The following is a 19,062-nucleotide window of genomic DNA, read 5'->3' on the forward strand; positions in this document are numbered from 1 at the left end:
ATGACTACTGGATTCTTGAGTGGATCCAGGAAACGATGTCATTGCCTCGTGATGACGTCACTCAGCCATGTGATGATGATGATGTGTTGTTTGTTCAGAACGTGTCTTTCAGCTCAGGGTCTAATGACTTTTGTGTGTGTGTGCGTGCTTGCCTGCGTGCGTGCATGTGTGTGTGTGTGTTTACGGAGGTACGTGTTGATGTCAAAAGTTCCTCCTGCCATGTCTCTAACTATCTGCTCTCTCCCACCTCCTCCCTTGTAGTTGAGCTCACGGACGCTCCTGTAGCTTCATCATTCACCCCTAGTCCTCCTCCTCTTCCCATCCCTACCACCATCGCCCCTACGACCATTAGTACCTCAACAACTACCGCTGCTCCTACAGTTACAACTCCTACCACCATCGCCACAACAAGTACTACCACTACCGCTCCTACTGCTCCTACTACTACTACGACACCTCCTCCTACCACCATTGCGACTACAACCGAGGCGACCACTGTCATTACCACGGTGCCTCCTGTGCCGGTTATCACCAGTGATATTAGTATGAAAGTGTTGGGTACATGCTTTTACGTTTTTTTCTATAGTCTTTCAGTCGCGACTATCATAAACGATGAGTACCTTGTCTCCCACCTGACAAAAAGGAAACAACATCCCGGCTGCACTCTAATATACTGACCGCTTTGCAAGAGGCGGGGATTTAAATCAGTGTGTTGGAATACAGCCAGCAAATACCCTCCTGGTCAGGAAGTGAGAAACTACAATTTTAGGTCGTTAGATAGTGTTTTTGCTCCAGGCTACATTTTAACATCTCAATCGCCGTTCAAGGAGCACTTCTGAAAGGAATCGAATTTGATGGTTATAGCTGTGGTTGTTGTAACTGTGCCCTCTCACCCTTTACCCCTGATCCTCCCCTTTGTGTAGTGGCCCCTGAGTGGATGATCTGGAATCTGACGGTGGAGCCTAACAGTAACTACACTAACGTCGGCTGGAAACACAACTTCCCGCCCGGCACCGAGTTTGTGTTAGAGTTCACACTGGACAGTAAGAAACCAGACCAAGTCCACCCCCTGCCACTCAAAATAAGAGCCAAATTTGACCTCACTTTAGGATGCAGTAAGATGAAGGTATCGGGGCTTCGTCACAAGCTTAGGTCTTTGGGGGAAAAAAATACCCCCAAAAATTCAAATGTGTCATTGTAACTGTCCTCAGTAGAAAAGGCCCCCCATTTACTGTTTTGATAATTTTTATTATACATTTTTTTTTTAATTGTTATTTTGAATGTTGCTGATTTTTTTGTTCTTCTGTTGATTATCATATAAGTTTTATATATTGTTCTTTTTAATATTGATATAATTTCTAAAATGTGTTCATTGGTACATTGTCTCAATTTTTCAAGACTCCCTCATACTTATATATTGAACCAAAGGCTTGACAAGACATACAGTGACCATTTCCAATTTTTGTTTTTTATTTATTTGTTTTCTGAGTTCTGGATGATATAGTTTCTATATAATTCAAATGTGTTACATGTTTCTTAGAAAAATAATATAAGACCTGTGATAGGTCATTAAGAATTTAAAGAAATAACTGATTGGAAGCTTTTCATTGAGTTTATTGCATCTGTCACACTGACAAGGAGGTGCAACTTGTGTGTTAGAAAGAAAAAAGTGGCAAAAGAAATGGCTTTAGTTCAGCTTTAATAAGACATGAAAGTCATAATCCTTATGAGTAATTATGCATTTAACTGTTGAACCAAATATGTCAGACACAACAACAGCATGTTTCCTATTCCAAGTGACTGATATCTAATGTGACATTTCTCCAAATTCACTACATAAATTACATTGCTAAAGAGCAGTGCTAAAAGGATTAGCAGTTATATTTGTAAACAACAACTTAGCGGCAAAAGTCAAAGTTCATTCATCAAAAATCCAATGCAAGTCTCCCGCCGAAGATGACGCTCGGCTGCCACTGCAGCCGTTGCTCTGTGTGGCCTGGCTGTGATAATGAACTTTGGGAAAAGCGAGGGATGTACCACATGTTAAAGTCTGTGTCTGTCTTTGTCCATCTTTGTTCATAACCTTCTGGGCCATTGTGATTCCGTGCACTCACATGTTAGGCTGCCTGCGCTTTCGTAGATCCTTCGAAAAGTTCTGTGCACTCAAGCCGGCTGCTTTTTTCTTCTTTTCCTGACTTTTCTTTCAACACATCATCCCTCTTCTTTTGAAATGATAGACCCCCCCCTCCACCCCCACTCCCCAAAAATAACGGTACTTACAACTTTTCAGTCATTGCTTTTATTTCACCAAATGCCGAAGTCTATGATGTTTGACGGCGCCGGGGAAAATGTATTTTTCATGTGCTGCTCAGTGCCTTTAATTCTTAATGATGTCTGAATGTGCATCATCCCGAGCAGGGGGCAGGAGGTGGGCATGGTGAGATTGATCTAATGGTCCTCGCCCCTCCTTCCCCTCCCGCGCTCTTCAAGGTTAAATATGAAAGCTTTTGAGTCTGAGAGGGAGTGGCCGTGACGCCTCCCTTGCCCCTTACGAGTGCATGTTTGTCAGTAGAGTTTATAGGATCAAGGACTGCACACACACCTACATAAAGGCATTTATATATATATGTATACATGGAAGAGAAAGGGGTTCTGCTGAAACGTGAGGTTTTGGAGATGAAAATCTATCTGCAGCTCATTTCTCTCCAGCAAGGAACCAAAAACAGATACGAAGGGACGCATATCACTGTATCGGTTGGCCCCTCGATGCATAGTAGTGTCTAAGAATATCCATCTTCTGTCCATCTTATGCCGTGTCCGTCCAAGAGTATCTCAACATGTGACATATTTAAAAACAGTTTAGACAGATAAAGGTAGATTGAGCTTTTCATAGATTGACATCAGGTTCTCCGACAAAACTAGTTCCAGATCTGAGCTAGCGTAGCTAACACTCTAAACAGGGGCTGCATTTTGGCCAAATTTAGGGTTGGACAGTTCAGGTCTGTAACACTGCCAGGGTACAACGGTGAAAACACAGCCTGCTGAAATGCTATTGTCCGTCATGGAAAACGGACGAGACATTGTTGGCAGTAATTTTTCAAAATTCACCCACCATTGCCATTGTAGATTGTTAGGCAGTTTGCATAGACAACAAATGCGGAGTAGGGAACGCTTGAATTCAAGGGCCAAGAACTTTGAAGTAGGGACTGAAAACATGCTGGTCTCAGTGCGCAAAACCATTTTTGTTCCGGGGTTGATGGTCATATTTTATTTCCCATAGCACTGAGGGACTATGAATTGAAATGGATGGCAAGGTAATTGCAATTTTTCTTAGCAAGTAAAAGCATTTGATGGATATAGCCGGTGTAGTATGTCCAGGCAGAATTAATACTGTGTAAATGACTATATGGCTCCCACGTAGCACAATTCATGTTAAAATACATCTACCATTATTTAAAGAAAATTTCCTCAACTGGAAACATACATATTCATTTTGACAGAGTTATTTAAGGATTGACTGAATGGAACGGAGAATCTCTCACAGCTGGATGCACATAACGAGCGATCAGATTAGTATTTCTGCTCATCACACAGATGAGTTTGGGCTGGTCGCACATATCGAATACGGTTGCGTTTAAAGACGAGCTTGGAAATAGATGGGACTGATGTCTCTATGCGGTTTGTTCATTGACACGCTGTGTTGGCAAGACTGGCATGTCTTTCTCTTATCTGCTTTGAATGTGGCTGTCGTTCAGGACTCGTACTGATGGCATGGCTTCAGATACTATTCTGCTAGATAACATCAACCTTGTGAGAAGGTTTATTGTGCATGACGTCACTCACCTCGCGCCGCCACCTCAGACTCTTGCTCACAGCCCAGCCATGTCACCACGCTCGCATCCTTCCCCAGGAGAGATGCAGGTTGTTGTCAGGTCCCCCCCCCCCCCTTTTTTTTTTTTTTTTTTTTTTTTTTTTTTTTTTTTTCTCAACAACAAAGATAAACAGAGGCCTGGAAATAGCTGAGATGAACAATGCTTTGCTGTGCGAGTCTCCGAATGATGTTGTGGTCTGTTTTTTTTTTTTTTTCCCCATTTGGCCTGGTGGAAATCATGGATGTATTCAGAAACCTGGACACATGCGGAGCCTGGACATGATGCTGAGATGAAAAGAACTAGCAAGAGCGAAGAGACTCTAAAATACTGTGTACAGTATTAGATATACACTCGATTAGATTGAGATAACATCTGGAGAGTCTGCAAAAAACGGCGTTTATTATTAAATTATTTAATCCTAATTCAAGCATCTGAAGGGCAAAGTGGCAGAAGTCTTGTGTAATCTTGCTTTATGAAGCTACGATACAGAACACTGATGTCCAATTATTCTCTGCATCATGTGTCACTGGGCTAGCATGTCGCTGCTTGACCTGTAGCCACAGGCCCGAACACTGCTGACTACGATTTCTAAAAGCCCCGGTAATAGAATGCGGTGCTAATAATCTGTGTTGCAGCACATGGCGTTGCTACCAGTAGCAGAAACGATGTGACAACGCACTGAGGGCAGTGTTAACAGATGCTGCTGAATTCTCACAGATGCCCAACCAATAGGTTTCTTCTCCATAAAATAAAGATTTAAGTGTGTTTTTGTTCAGGTTGTAAAGTCAGGAAACCTTTCCATCTTTTCCACCGCCAGAGCCACCTTGTGTGTCTAAAAAACACCTCTGGGAATGCTGGTGCCACTTTGGGAGTCATGAAAGTATGTTTTTGTTCCGCTATTTTGACAGCTAAGCCATTAGACTCACCGCATACGAGATAAATAACCCTGATTGGTTTGTATGGGTAATCACATAGAATAGGATAGGTGGTGGGGTGGGGGGGCAAACGGATCTGCTGACTGATATGAAAGTGAGATCTTTAGGTCCGTCTGGAAGCCAGGCAAATCGCTCCGCCGCTTCTCATGGAAATGAATGGAAGCTCCGCCTCTGTCTGACACTGCATCCGGTTCTGTTTTACATCTGTGGTGGAAACAATGCGTGGCAGCCCCTTGGATGATTTAGATATGAGATTTTAATGACCACACCAGAGCCTGAGGGGGGGAGTTTTTCTCCTTGGCCCATTTCTCTTTAGAACCTGTTGCGGATGATTATGCCCATGAGCTAAAATGTTTCTGGTAAAGTTCAAAATTAACCTGAGAGTGTCTGTTAAACAACGTTGGAACTCCACGTGCGCTGCATTGTTATCTCAGTTCACTGTCACTGAGCCTGCATTGTATCATGATTATGTGACCTTTGCTGGTAAGCCCAGCTGTTACTCTGGAATCCAATCCGCACCCTCCTCTGGAGTGTGATCGGGCCCCTCTCTTTGTCTCCAAGGCGACAACAGTCTGAAAATTGTACCAGTGACACAAGAGCCCCCCATTACAGTGGCTGACTTGATCGCAGGCGCCAACTACCATCTGAGGGTTTACTCCCATGAGTTCCACAGCGTCAACAGCGATTCTGTCCCCTTTAAGACCAATCCAGGTGAGACCGCTGCTGGACAGCTGGAGTTGGGGAGTTCTGGTTTTTCCCCGCAGTAGGTGGAGTTCTGTGGTTACATCCACGGTAACTGGCTCAAAGCTGGGTGAGTGGTTGCTGCTCGTGTTTTATTGCACTCCGTGTTTGCCCGTTAGACCCGGTTCACTCTTTTGTGGCTACCAGACTTATGAAACAATGGATGTTCGAGAAAGTCGAATAATCTGTTGAGTAATAAGTGAGACGGTTTCCATAATTGACCTTAATTAATAGGTGATAAGTGCAGTAAATGTTGGTTAATAGATAATAGGGTTCTATTAAAAAGACTTAATGATGCTTGTTGACATTCTTACTAGTAAATGATGAATGTTAATAGAAGCATTACAATCATGCTTATTGTCCAGTTCTAATGAAGTAATGGTTTATGTTACAGGTCCTTAGCTTGATGTGTGATACAATAATTATTTGACCACAATGAAAGGAGGCTGGGTGCAGAGCATTGAACTCATTGTTGAATTAAATATATTAAGGAATAAAATCCAAATTAAATCTTACCAATCCCCACATTGCCACTTTGCAATATCCAGTCTAATAGCAAGGGGGTTCTCAGTCATGAAAGTCTGAAAATTAAAAAGTGGTAAATTCGACATTTGTGGAAAAAATAACATCCAATAAAAAATGAATATATACACCTAAGTATGGTGAGTAATCTGATAAAGCTTTTTAAAGGAAATTCTTGCACTCTGAAAAGAATGGCTTGACAATTTAAAACAACAATTCTATTTGCATCATTATTGTTATCGTTACTCTAGTTGTTGGTGTTTAATTCAAATATGTCCTTTTTCAAACATATTTGGGTGTTTTTTGTTTTATAGTTTAGGCAATTTTATTGTTTTAAAAAGGGCTTTCTCGTATTTCCCTCATTTGTTATTCCAAGCTGATGATAGTTTGGATGCATTACTACCTGTGTCCACTAAGGGGTTCAGTGAGTCCTTTGTGCTATTGAATGTAAACCGCCCATGTCTCTGTCCTGATGCCTTTAGAATAAGACTGAACTACTGAATTTCTGTTGTTTATATTTCACATCTCTTAGACGGCAGATGTCAAACTATTTATTTTGTGCTTTGAGGAAACTATTCTCCTTGCACCACAAAACACTCTTTCCTGCTTGTGATTAAAACCCACTCACTGTGTAATGGAAAAGAAGATGCAATAAAACTTTATTGTTCTAGATGCGATGGTTTGAAACAACACCTGGAAATTAAGCTCATGGCAAAAACCTGACGTTTTTGAATTGCTGGCTTCTTCTGCAAGAGGCGAGCATCGCCTCTGACCTCCTATGGTCCTAAAAACACTCACTTGACTTCCCCTCCTCTCCCACCCTCTGTGCACGTGTGTGTCTGCGTATGTCTTTCTGTGTGTGTGTGTGTGTGTGTGTGTGTGTGTGTGTGTGTGTGTGTGTGTGTCTGTGTGTCCGTCCAGCCTACATAAACCAGGTAGACATCGCCACTCAAGGCTGGTTCATTGGCTTGATGTGCGCCATCGCCCTCATTATTCTGATTCTTCTCATCGTGTGCTTCATTAAAAGGAGTCGTGGAGGCAAATATCCAGGTAAGATCAACGTCCGCTCAGCAGAGAAAATCAATAGTTGACTGAAACATTGGCTTTGAAACTTTTAATCTCTGCTGAACCGTGTAGTACGAAAGAATGGTTGTTCTTTTTGAGTATAAACTTGTACCTAATGGGAAAAACTGTTTATCGCTTCCCTACAGTCCTTTGCATGGGAGATGAATTGGTTTCTAAGTAATTGATAAAGCCTTTTTTTCCTGGGTAGCTTTTATTTTGAAACACCTATTCCGATGTTCATGTTTAAGCTGCATTAGGCCTGATAGACCTTGAATTAAAGTGAATGGCACACAAAGGCAATTTGTCTTAGCCAGTGAGTAAAAGCACTTAATCTGAGCGTAGTATGCCCTGGGGGAATTACTACCGTGCAAATGACTTTGCCACTCATCAGGGATATTATTATTATTATTGTTGATATTTAGTTTTTTGAATTTTTATTTTACACATTTCTGTATCTTCATCATATAATTATTTATCTGCAGAAGATATATATATTTGGTTTAACCAGTTTGTAAAATAAGCGACTGTATCTAATAATAGTGGCTCATAATTTCCGGGATCAATAGAACTTGAATAAGCGTAAAACTAATCACTGTCTTCCAAAGCAGCTATTTCTTTTGGCAAAAAAATCTCTGGTATAGAGTAGATTTATTTGACCACTGATTTTAGCAAGCCATCAATATTTATTTTCCCCAAAACATTCCCAAGCTCTATCCATTACATCTGTAATTTTAAGAGGCCGACGGTATTTTACACCTTGTATGATACTCTGGTCCCTGTGAAACCATAACATTTTATACATCTCCCATTTATTTTATGTATTGTCAACTTTGAGCACGGAAATTACCAAAATATAATTGCAATAGCTAACATTAAAGTGAAGTAACTGCAGGATCTACCGAACCAAATCAAAGCGCATTCTGTGCGTTTTAACTTCGTACTTCATTTACGCCTACTACTTTGATTAGTGCAGTGCAATTAAATCTGCATTATCCAAAATGAATGCCCCTTATAGATTACTTTTAATGTTTTGTAGTTTTCACGATATCCAGGTGGTGGTTGTGCGACTGGTTTCGCAAAACTTCTGGGTAGGTGTCTCGGCAACTGTGGTGTGAGACATAACACTAACAGAGTGATGGCACATTTCAAACTCTGGTTTGAGACAAAGTCAACATTAATGTCATAACATGGTAAAGTTGTGATGGCACCACTGTAATGCAAATATCAATATATTAACAGCATTAATTACCAGAGTGAGTGTGCTGGATCATTACTTACAACCAAACTAATTCCAACCCAAGTGCGCCAGTATTTTCTCATACGTGTGTGTATGCGCGTGCGAGCGTATACAAATGTGTCCGATTTTATCGAAATATCATTTATTGTTGATTTTTTTTTTTTTTTTTTTTTTTTTTTTTTCCTATTTGTGTATTGACCTTTGGTTTCTCTCCCCAGTGCGAGATAAAAAAGACCTTCCTTTGGACTCAGTGGATCAAAAAGACCAGGATGGATCCTTCGATTACCAGTAAGTATCACCAACATGGTGTGTGTCTATTCTATCAGCTGTATCTTTAGATCCTTGTCTCTGAAATACAGTTTCAAAATGGCTGTCGCTTTGAATATGATTTCAAGGAAACAGAAAAAGCAAAAATACAACAACATATGGAGATATTTGGGTTCATAAGTATTTTGGAAAGTTTGATTTGATGCCTGCAAATGCAAAAGAACAAATGCATGCATTTAATGTGTCTTTTGCTCCCTCTAGGTCCTGCTGATTGCTGGAGCCACTTGTCTTTTTGTATTCTATCACTAAACTGTTTTCACTTACAGCATGTTCTAACTCAGCAGTGTGAAAGTTTTTACCTCACACAACGTATTAATCAGTCCTCGCATGACCAAAAGGTACTCGGGACGCTAAACACATCCAGCATGTATTAAGTGCTGAGGGATTTGTGAATAAATGCATTTATATATATGTAAAGGAGATCATTATACCTCTGTGCTTTAGCGTTTAATGCTTCTGCTAACAGTGTCTGATTTACGCTCTGGGGCATTAAGTTGAAATAACACCGTCCAACATCACTGTGAAGGGTAATTTCAAAATGGGTGCAATAAGCATCTTTTGTCAGCTGTGTGATTCCTGCTACTGTGTTAGAAATCTCTTTAAAGCAGTTATATGAGTCTTAATATAAATATCGAAGGTCTTACTGCATTACGGTTTCAGACTCTGACCCTGATCTAGTGGTACTGGTGTGTGTGTGAGGGGTATGTGTGTGTGTGTGTGTTTGGTTAAAGCACACTGTCCTCCTCCCCTCTGGCCTCACCTCTCATTCTCTTTCTGTCCCACGCTGAAATGGGCCGTCTGTCCCTGACAGGAACGAGAACAGGTATATCGGTTTCGGCACGGCGTCTCTCCCTTTGCCTGAGCATGCCGTGATGCAGGGGTCTGGGTGGGTGGACAGTTCCGTTGCTTCCCCCTGTGAACGGGGAAGTACAAAGGGAGGCGCAGGGCGAGTTGCCTGACGAATGAATGCATTGTTGGCTCAGGTGGAGCGGCTTTCATTCATTCATTCATTCAGTCCCGCAAGCCTCCGTTAGCTTTTAAGCACCATTGGACCAATGGTGGCATCATAGCAGCATCATTCCATGAAAACTGTTCAAAGTAGATGTGCGAGGATTTTTGATTCCAAAATAAACATTCAGTGGTATTTGTTGTCATAGCAGCAAAGCAATACATATTTTGCAGTGCAGGCACTATTTTGTTTTTATTCTTTGGGCTCATAGGCTTTGAGTGACAGAGAGAAAAAGTGGCTGAAACTGTCTTTACATTAAAAGTAATTGCACTTAGCCTGAAAATAAAAATGTGTTTCACAAGGAAATATTGGAAAACGAAATGATTTCTTGTTTGGCGCTGGTGACAGGAATGTAAGTGATAAGTTAACTACCAAAATGTACTCAAACAAAATCAGTATCAGGATTTTAAAAACTTCAAGTGTTTCGTTCACAATGTCAATTTGACATTTAAGCTAATACACACCTGAACTAGTGCGTTCAGCCATCAAAATCGATGTTGTCTGTCCTTCACGGCTCCCTTTCCAAGGCTGACAACACACACTGTATAGTTTTCATGGAATGGCCTAGAACAAAGTGGCTTATATATATAAGAGCGACGGGTTGTCAATCAATAAATCAGCAGTTACGTCTTTAGATCGGGCCCGCGAGTCGCAGATCACATGAGTCATCTCGGCCATCGTAGTGAGTCAAAAGACATTTTATTTATGGGTAACAGTGAGCTCATCCTTATAAGCAGGTGAGAGCCCGCCTGGTTTCTCTCCGCCTGATGGGATATTGGCTCTGCATGCTCAGACCCCATTGCCTGAAAGCAAAATGGCAATAAAAGACCAATAAATATGTATACGGTCTGTAAGGGAACACAAACCCGAAGCGAGCTAAAAGCAAAACAAATCTATGGAGAGTTGAATGCACAGCTGCATAATAGAAATTCTTGTTAACAGGAAAGGTACCAGTATGTAATCGGTCCACTCCAGATCCATACTGGTTGTTCTGTCCACTCGTCTTTAATGGAGCTGAAGGTCAGATGAGAACTTTTATCTCACACTTGGAAGTCAAGCTAAAAACCTTTGTGAAAAACGCCTTTGAGAGCCTGGTTAACTTGCCTGTTAAATGTCTAACAAATGTCTCATAAGGAGGTAAAAATCAGGCTGTGAGAGAAAGACACATCAGTATTTCAGTTTTGAGAGTTTCAGACTTTATCTGTATTCTTCTGCCTTGATTGTAAATCCAATTTAATTTGCTGTGACTGATAAGAACAATTGTTTCAATATGGTTTTAGTATTTCTCAGTCACTCAGATGGTGACTGCTACATGTTTAATTGCTGATGTCTGATCGTTATTGTCTTTATTTGAGTTTCCCTTTTCTTCCTGTCCTTTGCAAAATCTCATTTTGTGGTAATTTCATTGCATTATGGCTGGAAACTTATCACATTTCTTTTCAGCTCAGTGGCATAAAATGTATCTTATCATTTCTTCATGATAAACCTTTTTTTTTTCTTAAACAGGGGATTTTTTTTCTATCAACACTTTTTCTATCAACAGTTATGTTAAAGGTTCTTTGTAAATTCAGATTACATAGAATATACTAATATCAATTATGTAAGACTAATAAAAAAAACACTTTTAATTTTATTTTGTTGTTTGTTTCTTATTTTAAGTAAAATCTTTGGAAAAAAATCAACCCTCAAACCGATTTACTTTTAATCTGTTCTTTTTCTTTCTTTTTGTGGTACATTCAATAGATTCTTGCAAGTTTGTGAATTTGTGGTAAAAAGAGAGGGGAAAAAAAATGTAAACATGCCACGTAACCTTTGGTGCCCCCCAGACTCTGTAGGGCCCCAAGCAGTGGCCTTAATAAGCTTATAATGTTAGTAACTCTTTTCAGATATATATGCAAAAAACGCTGTTTACCTGTTTACCTAATTATACATCACACTAATTTGTGCTCGGCTCTATTTCCTGTCATAAAGGAACAAAGATATTATCATAGTCCTTTCATTGTTTACTCATACTGTCATGTTATCCATCTGTTTCAAGCTGCTGCCATGTCAGTTTGCATCCACTGCCTCATTTCCTCTTTGGAACTTAAGTCTCTTGAGAGGAATGGAACGGAGTAGCTTCTCTAGTATAAGCTCATAATGACGTCAAAATGGTTGATAGTCATTTAAACTTTTTGTTTTACAATTCTATAATTCTACTCATTAAATTAGAGCACCTTCATTGAGTTTCCTTCTTTGAACTTCGAATAAACATCTACATGCATATCACAAAAGAAAAGAAAGAGCCAGCACCACGTTCCCATGGAAACGGCTGGTCAAAGTACCAATATATGTGGATGTGGTATTGATATGCCACATGCTCCACATGTTCAAACGTTATTGTTGGCATACGGTGGAAATGATGCAGATATACTTAATTTGGTGGGACTTCAGGAATGTATTGCTGCCCTTTTTATTTTCCATCATTTATTTTATGAATTGAAACCAATACACTGTAAGTGCACATCTCTGCATGTCTGACACTGGCCCAAAACAACACATTTAGTTTTGCTGGAAGTGTGATCCCTGTGGTGACCGTCCATGGATGTTAAAGGCACCATAACAGAAACAGCAAAGCAAACAAGTCAGGCCGATACTGGAATCCTTGGATCACTTTTGACTTTGCTCTTTTTCATCCTGAAGACATTTGAGATGTACTTGGAAAGAAAGGGAAAAAAAAAAAGCTTAAACTCTCTGATGGGCAGATCTTGCCGCCGAGCCCTGCTTTCAGAGAATGAAAACAGGGCTTGGCAGGCGGCAGCAGGGCAGGCCGTCTGGAAAAAAGAAAAAGGTCTCTGCCTCTTAGCCACATTAATTAAATTAAACGAAAGAGATCTAATCTTGAAGCATTTTGGCGGCACCGGTTGCACGAAGATGTCTCTCTGATTTACTTCTGGCGCACTCTCTGAAGATATGGATGCAGGGAGGCAGCTTTTTATCCGCCCGCTGACTTATGAGAGTGCCCTCACCTTTGTATACAACTCACAGCTCACTGGACACATTTAGATGTGGCCAAGGATTCAATTAGAGAGCACTTCCCTTTGATTTTACTAGACAACGCGTGTACTTGGAGGAGCTCAGCATTCCCTTTATTCCAAAAGAACAGTCTTTCCGATAGCTTCCTGGAAAAGCAGACTAAAGTCAAGAGAAATAAATCACCGACTTGCATCAGCAGCTTCCGCGTGGGTTTTAGTAACAGAAAAGATCTTCCTTCTCTGGAATACAGAGAGCATTTGCGCAAATGTTTGGTGTTACTCACCAAGCCCAAAGATATTTCTCAGTATTCAAAATATGCTTTTCGACAGAGTTGCAAATCCACACCCGAATTTGCAGATTCATTTCAGTGTGTAAACACTGTGAGCATCTAGGAACATGCACTTTGGCGCTGCTGCTGTATGGATCCAAAAAGCCATTCATTTGAAAAAATGAAATGTCAAAAAATCAAATAGACACATATAAGAAATCAGTGAGGCTTTGCCAGTTGGGTTGCATTAGGGACCTTTTTAAAGAATATTGAACTAATTATGATCTTGTGTTTGAGAACCTCAAGAACCTGCCCATGTGAAATTCCAGGAAGAACCTGATCTACTCGGTCAGCACTTTTGGGATGTAAAATATCTTTGTGTTTATCACTGGCGTCAAAGTGGCATCCAAGTACAGCCATAAAATTTGTCGGCGGAAAACCTTAAAAGTGGCGCATCCTCTAGACTGGAATCAAAAACAAAAAAAAAAGACTGATAACTATCATATTAATGTCTTTGTTTTTTGTTTTTTTGTGATTTCTTTTTGCCCCGCTGTGATGCCGAGCACGGGTCGAGCAGTGCAGGAGAGGAACAGCAGAGCAGGAGGACACACCACCAAAATCTGTACATGCTTTCAGGGCAACAAGGGCGGCTAAACAGCTACCTTTAGCTCTAGAGTTAGCCAGGTTTAAACATTTTGTCGCAGGTTTGTAACATCTTGTCATCCCCTCACTTTACCGGGCCGTCGTGTCCTACCTCCACCCCAGCTGTTTCTGTCTCCTCCTGAAGTGGTCGGTGGATTTGATACAACTCGATGTTTGTCTATTACTACTGTTGTTGGTGTTTGTATTATTATTGAGCACTATGTGTGGTTCCTGTAGTGTTTCAGCATGTAGCATGAGGATAAGCGAGGTTTCCATAAAACGAATACGGTCACGGGCAAGAGCAGTGAAGAAAACTCCTTATGACCAAAGATGTGTTCTCTGCATCTTTCCTGATGTTCAAAATGCATTTCTTGCTTGGCTTGATGTTAATACGATGCCCTCCCTCCCCACACCCCCCTCCGTGTGCATGAAGTTATACTTTTCAAAAACAGCCCAGTTATCCATGAACGTTTGGCCCAAACGTAGCCCTTGTTTGTTCTCAGTTCATGGCCCGTGGCGATCCCTCTTTATGTGGGTCACATCTGGCCCACGTGGCATGCGCCATAAACCAAGTTAAGCAGGGTCCGTGTCAGGCCCCCTCCGCTCTCCGCAAGCGCTGGAAATTGAGAAAATTGTGCCAAAAAATTGCCACACCTGATGTGCCACCACCTGGGCAGCCACGTTCTGAACTGAGATCAGCCAGGCGTCGACGTTTGAGTTCCTTTCATGCACAAACTGGTTGCTGCGTGGACAATCGTACCAGGACGATTGCAGCGATTTTGTTCAGAGTAATTCAATATCTTAAACTTCCCTTTGTACGCCTTCGGCGGCTGTTGTTTGTGTTTTGCACCAGGTCACGTGACCCAACTATTGAACCGCCCACACATTTTTGCATTAAATCTGATTAAGAAAGCGCTGTCGTATCTCAGACGGGCTTAATTAATGACAATGACGATTATGTGCTGCAGAGGCAGTCAGGTCCAAGAATGTGTTGACACTTACTCTATTAGCTTTCACACATACACACCTCGGGATAATCCTAGGATTCCGGTGCATGCGTGACGGGGTGTACACTTTAAATGATGTGTTTTGATCTCCAGTCACCATGGTGATGCTATTATAATATCTCTCTAGTTATGGCCTTTTACAAATCATCATGATCAAAAAGTAAACAACAAAAATATATGGAAATGTATAACTTAATGCGCCTTAAAGCACTGAAATAAAATGTTCACTTCAAGGTTGCTGTATCTTATTAGCTTTAGGTTTTCAAACGGGGTCAGAGATCAGGGAAAGATGGTGGCTTAATTGGAACACCAGGGCCTCCCGCGCAGATCAAAAACACGCATGGACTCGTAAAGCTGGTAGTGATGGTGACAGATGTCCTTGTAGAAACCACACATGGGGAATTTTCAGCTCTTTACCTTCAGTTGTGGAAGCGTTGACCCTTTAAGCGCCCCGTGACATCGAAATGGCCCATTGCCGCCCCAGACCAGTCTCTCAATCCCACTCTCTCTCTCTCTCTTTATCTCTCGTGTTCTTTTTCTTGCAGCAGTGACGAGGACAACAAGCCTCTGCAGGGCAGCCAGACGTCACTGGAGGGGAACGTGAAGGAGAGCGACGACAGCCTGGTGGACTACGGCGAGGGGGGCGATGGTCAGTTTAACGAGGACGGCTCTTTCATTGGCCAGTACACGGTGAAAAAGGACAAGGACGAGACGGAGGGCAACGAGAGCTCGGAGGCCACCTCGCCGGTCAATGCCATCTACTCCTTGGCGTAGCAACATGGCAGCCCGTGGAGGGGGGGGGGGCACTCTCGACAAACGACAAACACAAACACCGGAACACACACCTATTATGTATGAAAGAGTGACAGCGGGGCCTGTCTGGAGACTGTGTCTGCTCGCCATTGTAGATAAAGTAAAGGGATGCCGCGGCGGAATTAAACCTCGAGCCTTTATTTAGAGTTTCCAGGAAAAAAAACAAGGAGAAAAAAAAATTGCCGGGCCCTGTCGGAGGAGACGTTCGGACATGAGGACAAGTGCTCGCTTTTCCGTGCGCCCCACCCGCCCTTTACCCACACAGACTTGAAGTGTGCCTTTGGGGTAGCTTTCAGCATTTGGAGGCTTCTTTTGGTTTCATTTTCAGTGCCCCCACACACCACCCACACACACACACACCCTTACCCCCCCCCACACACACACCTTTTTTTCTCCTGAAGTTTGTCCTCGTACCTCTACGCGGCATCCCAAGTTATGCAGAGGTGACACAGCCTGTCCTGTAACATATCAGCTCCCAGCCATCAAACTCAACAGGATGCCGGCGGATATGTTTATCATATTGATATTTACGCAATGAAAGACATTTCATTTTTTTTTTTTTTTTGTTTCCCCCTTCCACAGCTGGTAGACGAGTCATGTATGTTAATGAATGCTGTACACAGGCCTGGCACACATTTCAGTGCTCTGCAAAACTATGCACTCTCACCTCCTCCATGCCATTTCAATCTCGTTGGTAAATATACCCGATCATTTTTTTATTTGTTTTGTATTTTACCGCTTGCAGGGTAAATCACGTGCTTATATTCGCTTTTGCCTTGTTCACCGTGGTAGAATCGTGTCTCTTACCTCCAATTGACATGGCACCATGATTAGAGACGTTTTGGCCCTGTCAGCTCTGCAGCACTTTTATTTTGACGAATCCCTTTGGCGTAAAAAAAAAAAAAAAAAAGAAGAAAAAAAAAACAGAAAAGAAAATCAAAATGTAACTCCTATTTGAGAGCATGGTACTAGATTTACTTAGCGCAAGAGAAACGTGCAGGCAATGAGTTAGTTTTGCTCGGGGGAACACTCACGGAGCACAGCCCTCAGTTAGCATGCAGGCTAATGCTGCATTCATGTCGGATGGAAACGTGCAGTGAGTTTGGCTGCTCAGATATTGGATTTATTGATCATTTGCTACAAACGAGTTTTAGTAGATTATACCAAACCAAAGGCAGCAATATAACGATATGGTAATCCTAATTTCCCTTCATATCGTGGATGCAGATTAAGCGAAGCTCCGTGACATTTCGGAGTTTTAACAACAACAACGACAACGTCAGCGGTGGCGTCTCCGTTAAGACATGAATGCAGCGGCAGAGGCAGGGGAGTTTTTCAAGGTGAGTTCAGACTCAACCTCTCACTCACAGAGACATTGTTTACTGTGGCGCCGAGCCACCTTTCCCCTTCAATGTCCAGATTATCTCCACTTCTCTATCACTTTTGTTTGCTTTCATTTCATCCGTTCGGCCTCTTTGTTTACTTCTTTCTCGCGCTGTTTTCAGGTTCAGTCTGAACCCGCCTTTCATGTGGAATTGAGACACAGCGCCTCCTGTAGAATTTTTTTTTATTTTTTATGAAGTCACATGGTTACAGGAGGAAATAACTCGGAATGGAATTTTGGTAAAAAAAAAGAAGGAAAAAAAAAAAGAAATAAGATACAGCATGAAATTCAAAGCCACCAGTGACATTAAACGTATGAGTGCTCTTTTTGTTGTTCTCAATGGAGGGAGGTAAAGGATGCATATTTGAGTGAGATTGAGGAGGACGGATGCTAAGTACTTTACTATTCACGTGGACCGATCATCAACGTTTCACCTCCCGGCGCTAAAGTCAAAATAGCTCTTGACCGCAATTACTACAAATATTTCATATTTATTTTATATTTCTATTTATTGCATTATGTGGATAGTATTAATATATCAGCCCTTATTTCTATCATTCTTATATTCTTGTTTTGTCGTTTGATAACGAAATTGGCCAAAATGCAGACGTCTCCGGAATCGGCATCGGAAATGAGAGATACTGGACGTGACAGTAGGAGACTTTTTTTTTTTTTTGTAGCTGTGAAAAACCAACTGCTACCATTCACACTCGTCTGTCCGTCCGTTGTGCTGCTCTTCTCGTACTCATACTGTATTTACTGTTAATCTGTGTTGTTGATTAATCAGATTTATGTGACATAACCTTTCCACCACAGAAAGTGGATATTGTTGTTTACTATCATTATTATTATTATACTATTCTCATTTGGCATATATTCTGTACATGTGCATTGTTGGAAAAAAAAAAATTATCTTTGTAAATATTTAACAGCCCTCCCGCCCTCAAAAGAAAATGCTTTATCTGAAACAGGAAATGAATTTGTATACACCTGGAAAATGTGACGGGTGCACCTTTACCCCGTCATGCACCTTTATGATGTAGCTTTGACTTGACATTTGCACTCTGGAAAAGTGAGAGGAGTCGACCGGTGCACCGCGCCGACCGCCACTTTGACATTGTACAATATGACGCGGGACCGCGAGTCATTAGATTTCGACGTCTCCCTCCTGTTGCTAGTTTGTCCTCTGTACATCCTAGGACACGCTGTCCGTCAGGCAGACACTTTGGCTTTTGGCTTTTCCCTTTTTCCAGTTATCATAATTTTGTTTTCATAACCACGTTTGCCACGCGGACACAAACAGGAAGCAGAAGCTGAGCTAAAAGACACAGGTCGCCCTGGCGAATCGTAAACCGGCGGTTGACGCGTAATTGCTGATACAAGGTGCTTTTTCTCGCCTTTGTCGCTGCGCCAGAAGAGAAAATGTCAGTTTCAGTTTCACAACTGCCGTGTGTCCCCCCCCCTTTTGTTTTAAGAAATGTTGCAGTCTGGAATCAATGTGACACGCATTTACATTGGCACCAGGATTTTTATGATGATTTTTTAATTTCTTTTTAAATGTACTCATCATTCTTTCTACCATGTATATGAGAGCAGCTCATCACAGTCTTGCTTCGACACGCGTAATAACCGCTTTTGTAAGGTCAAATCTACTCAACGAAAAATGGCATAAATATATTCACCATGTATGCGTGTATGATGAGATGTTGCAACTTCTGCTAGCGGCGCCTTCTTTATAGTAAAGCTATTTCCTTTTCTCTACCTCTTGATTGCTGTTCTGTCTTCTCTATTTTAATTTGAATTTTTTAACTTAACTTTTTATCTGGGGAAACACCGATGGCCCCAGAGGATTTACTATCTTTTTGGGTGTGCGGGTTTGGTAAGACCTTGATGTGTGTGAGAATCAAATACACCCCGAGGAGTCGAGGGGACTGAAAAATGGCGCACAAGTTAATAAGGAGGTTTACTGTTTAATGAAATTTGATGAGCATTTTTCAGTCCTGGGGCTTTCATTTGAATGAGAAAATATCAATTTTGTTATTTGGCATAAATATCCATCCTCACGTGCTCTTCATTATTTATCCGACAAATATGAAAAAAAGAAATAAGCCAGTGGATTTTGATATCAAAACCTGACATCATCCTTACATCATCCAATCAATAATGACTGTGCTGCTTTTTGATAACCACCTAAAACAATTGGTTTATTGACACTGTAATAGTTC

The 19,062-nt window shown here is 41.5% G+C and overlaps 1 protein-coding gene across 7 annotated transcripts in view; it reads left to right on the forward strand.

Moving 5' to 3' along the window:
* nfasca (neurofascin homolog (chicken) a) overlaps positions 1 to 18,598 on the forward strand; it is a 118,116-nt gene extending 99,518 nt beyond the window's left edge. For 5 of the 7 annotated variants that reach the window (XM_086168532.1, XM_086168527.1, XM_086168528.1 and 2 more), the window contains 7 exons: positions 262 to 558; positions 924 to 1,043; positions 5,369 to 5,518; positions 6,992 to 7,120; positions 8,591 to 8,660; positions 9,487 to 9,522; positions 15,186 to 18,598. In XM_086168532.1, the coding sequence (XP_086024658.1) occupies positions 262 to 558; positions 924 to 1,043; positions 5,369 to 5,518; positions 6,992 to 7,120; positions 8,591 to 8,660; positions 9,487 to 9,522; positions 15,186 to 15,414 (1,031 nt within the window). In that variant the 3' untranslated portion in view covers positions 15,415 to 18,598. The remainder of the gene's footprint in view (positions 1 to 261; positions 559 to 923; positions 1,044 to 5,368; positions 5,519 to 6,991; positions 7,121 to 8,590; positions 8,661 to 9,486; positions 9,523 to 15,185) is intronic. The other 2 variants (XM_086168529.1, XM_086168534.1) reach the window with 2 other exon arrangements.
* Positions 18,599 to 19,062: the final 464 nt, after the last annotated feature.

Source organism: Fistularia commersonii, chromosome 21 (assembly GCF_037954325.1).
Source record: "Fistularia commersonii isolate RoL2024-O1a breed Wild chromosome 21, RoL_Fcom_v1.0, whole genome shotgun sequence".
Classification (NCBI taxonomy): domain Eukaryota; kingdom Metazoa; phylum Chordata; class Actinopteri; order Syngnathiformes; family Fistulariidae; genus Fistularia; species Fistularia commersonii.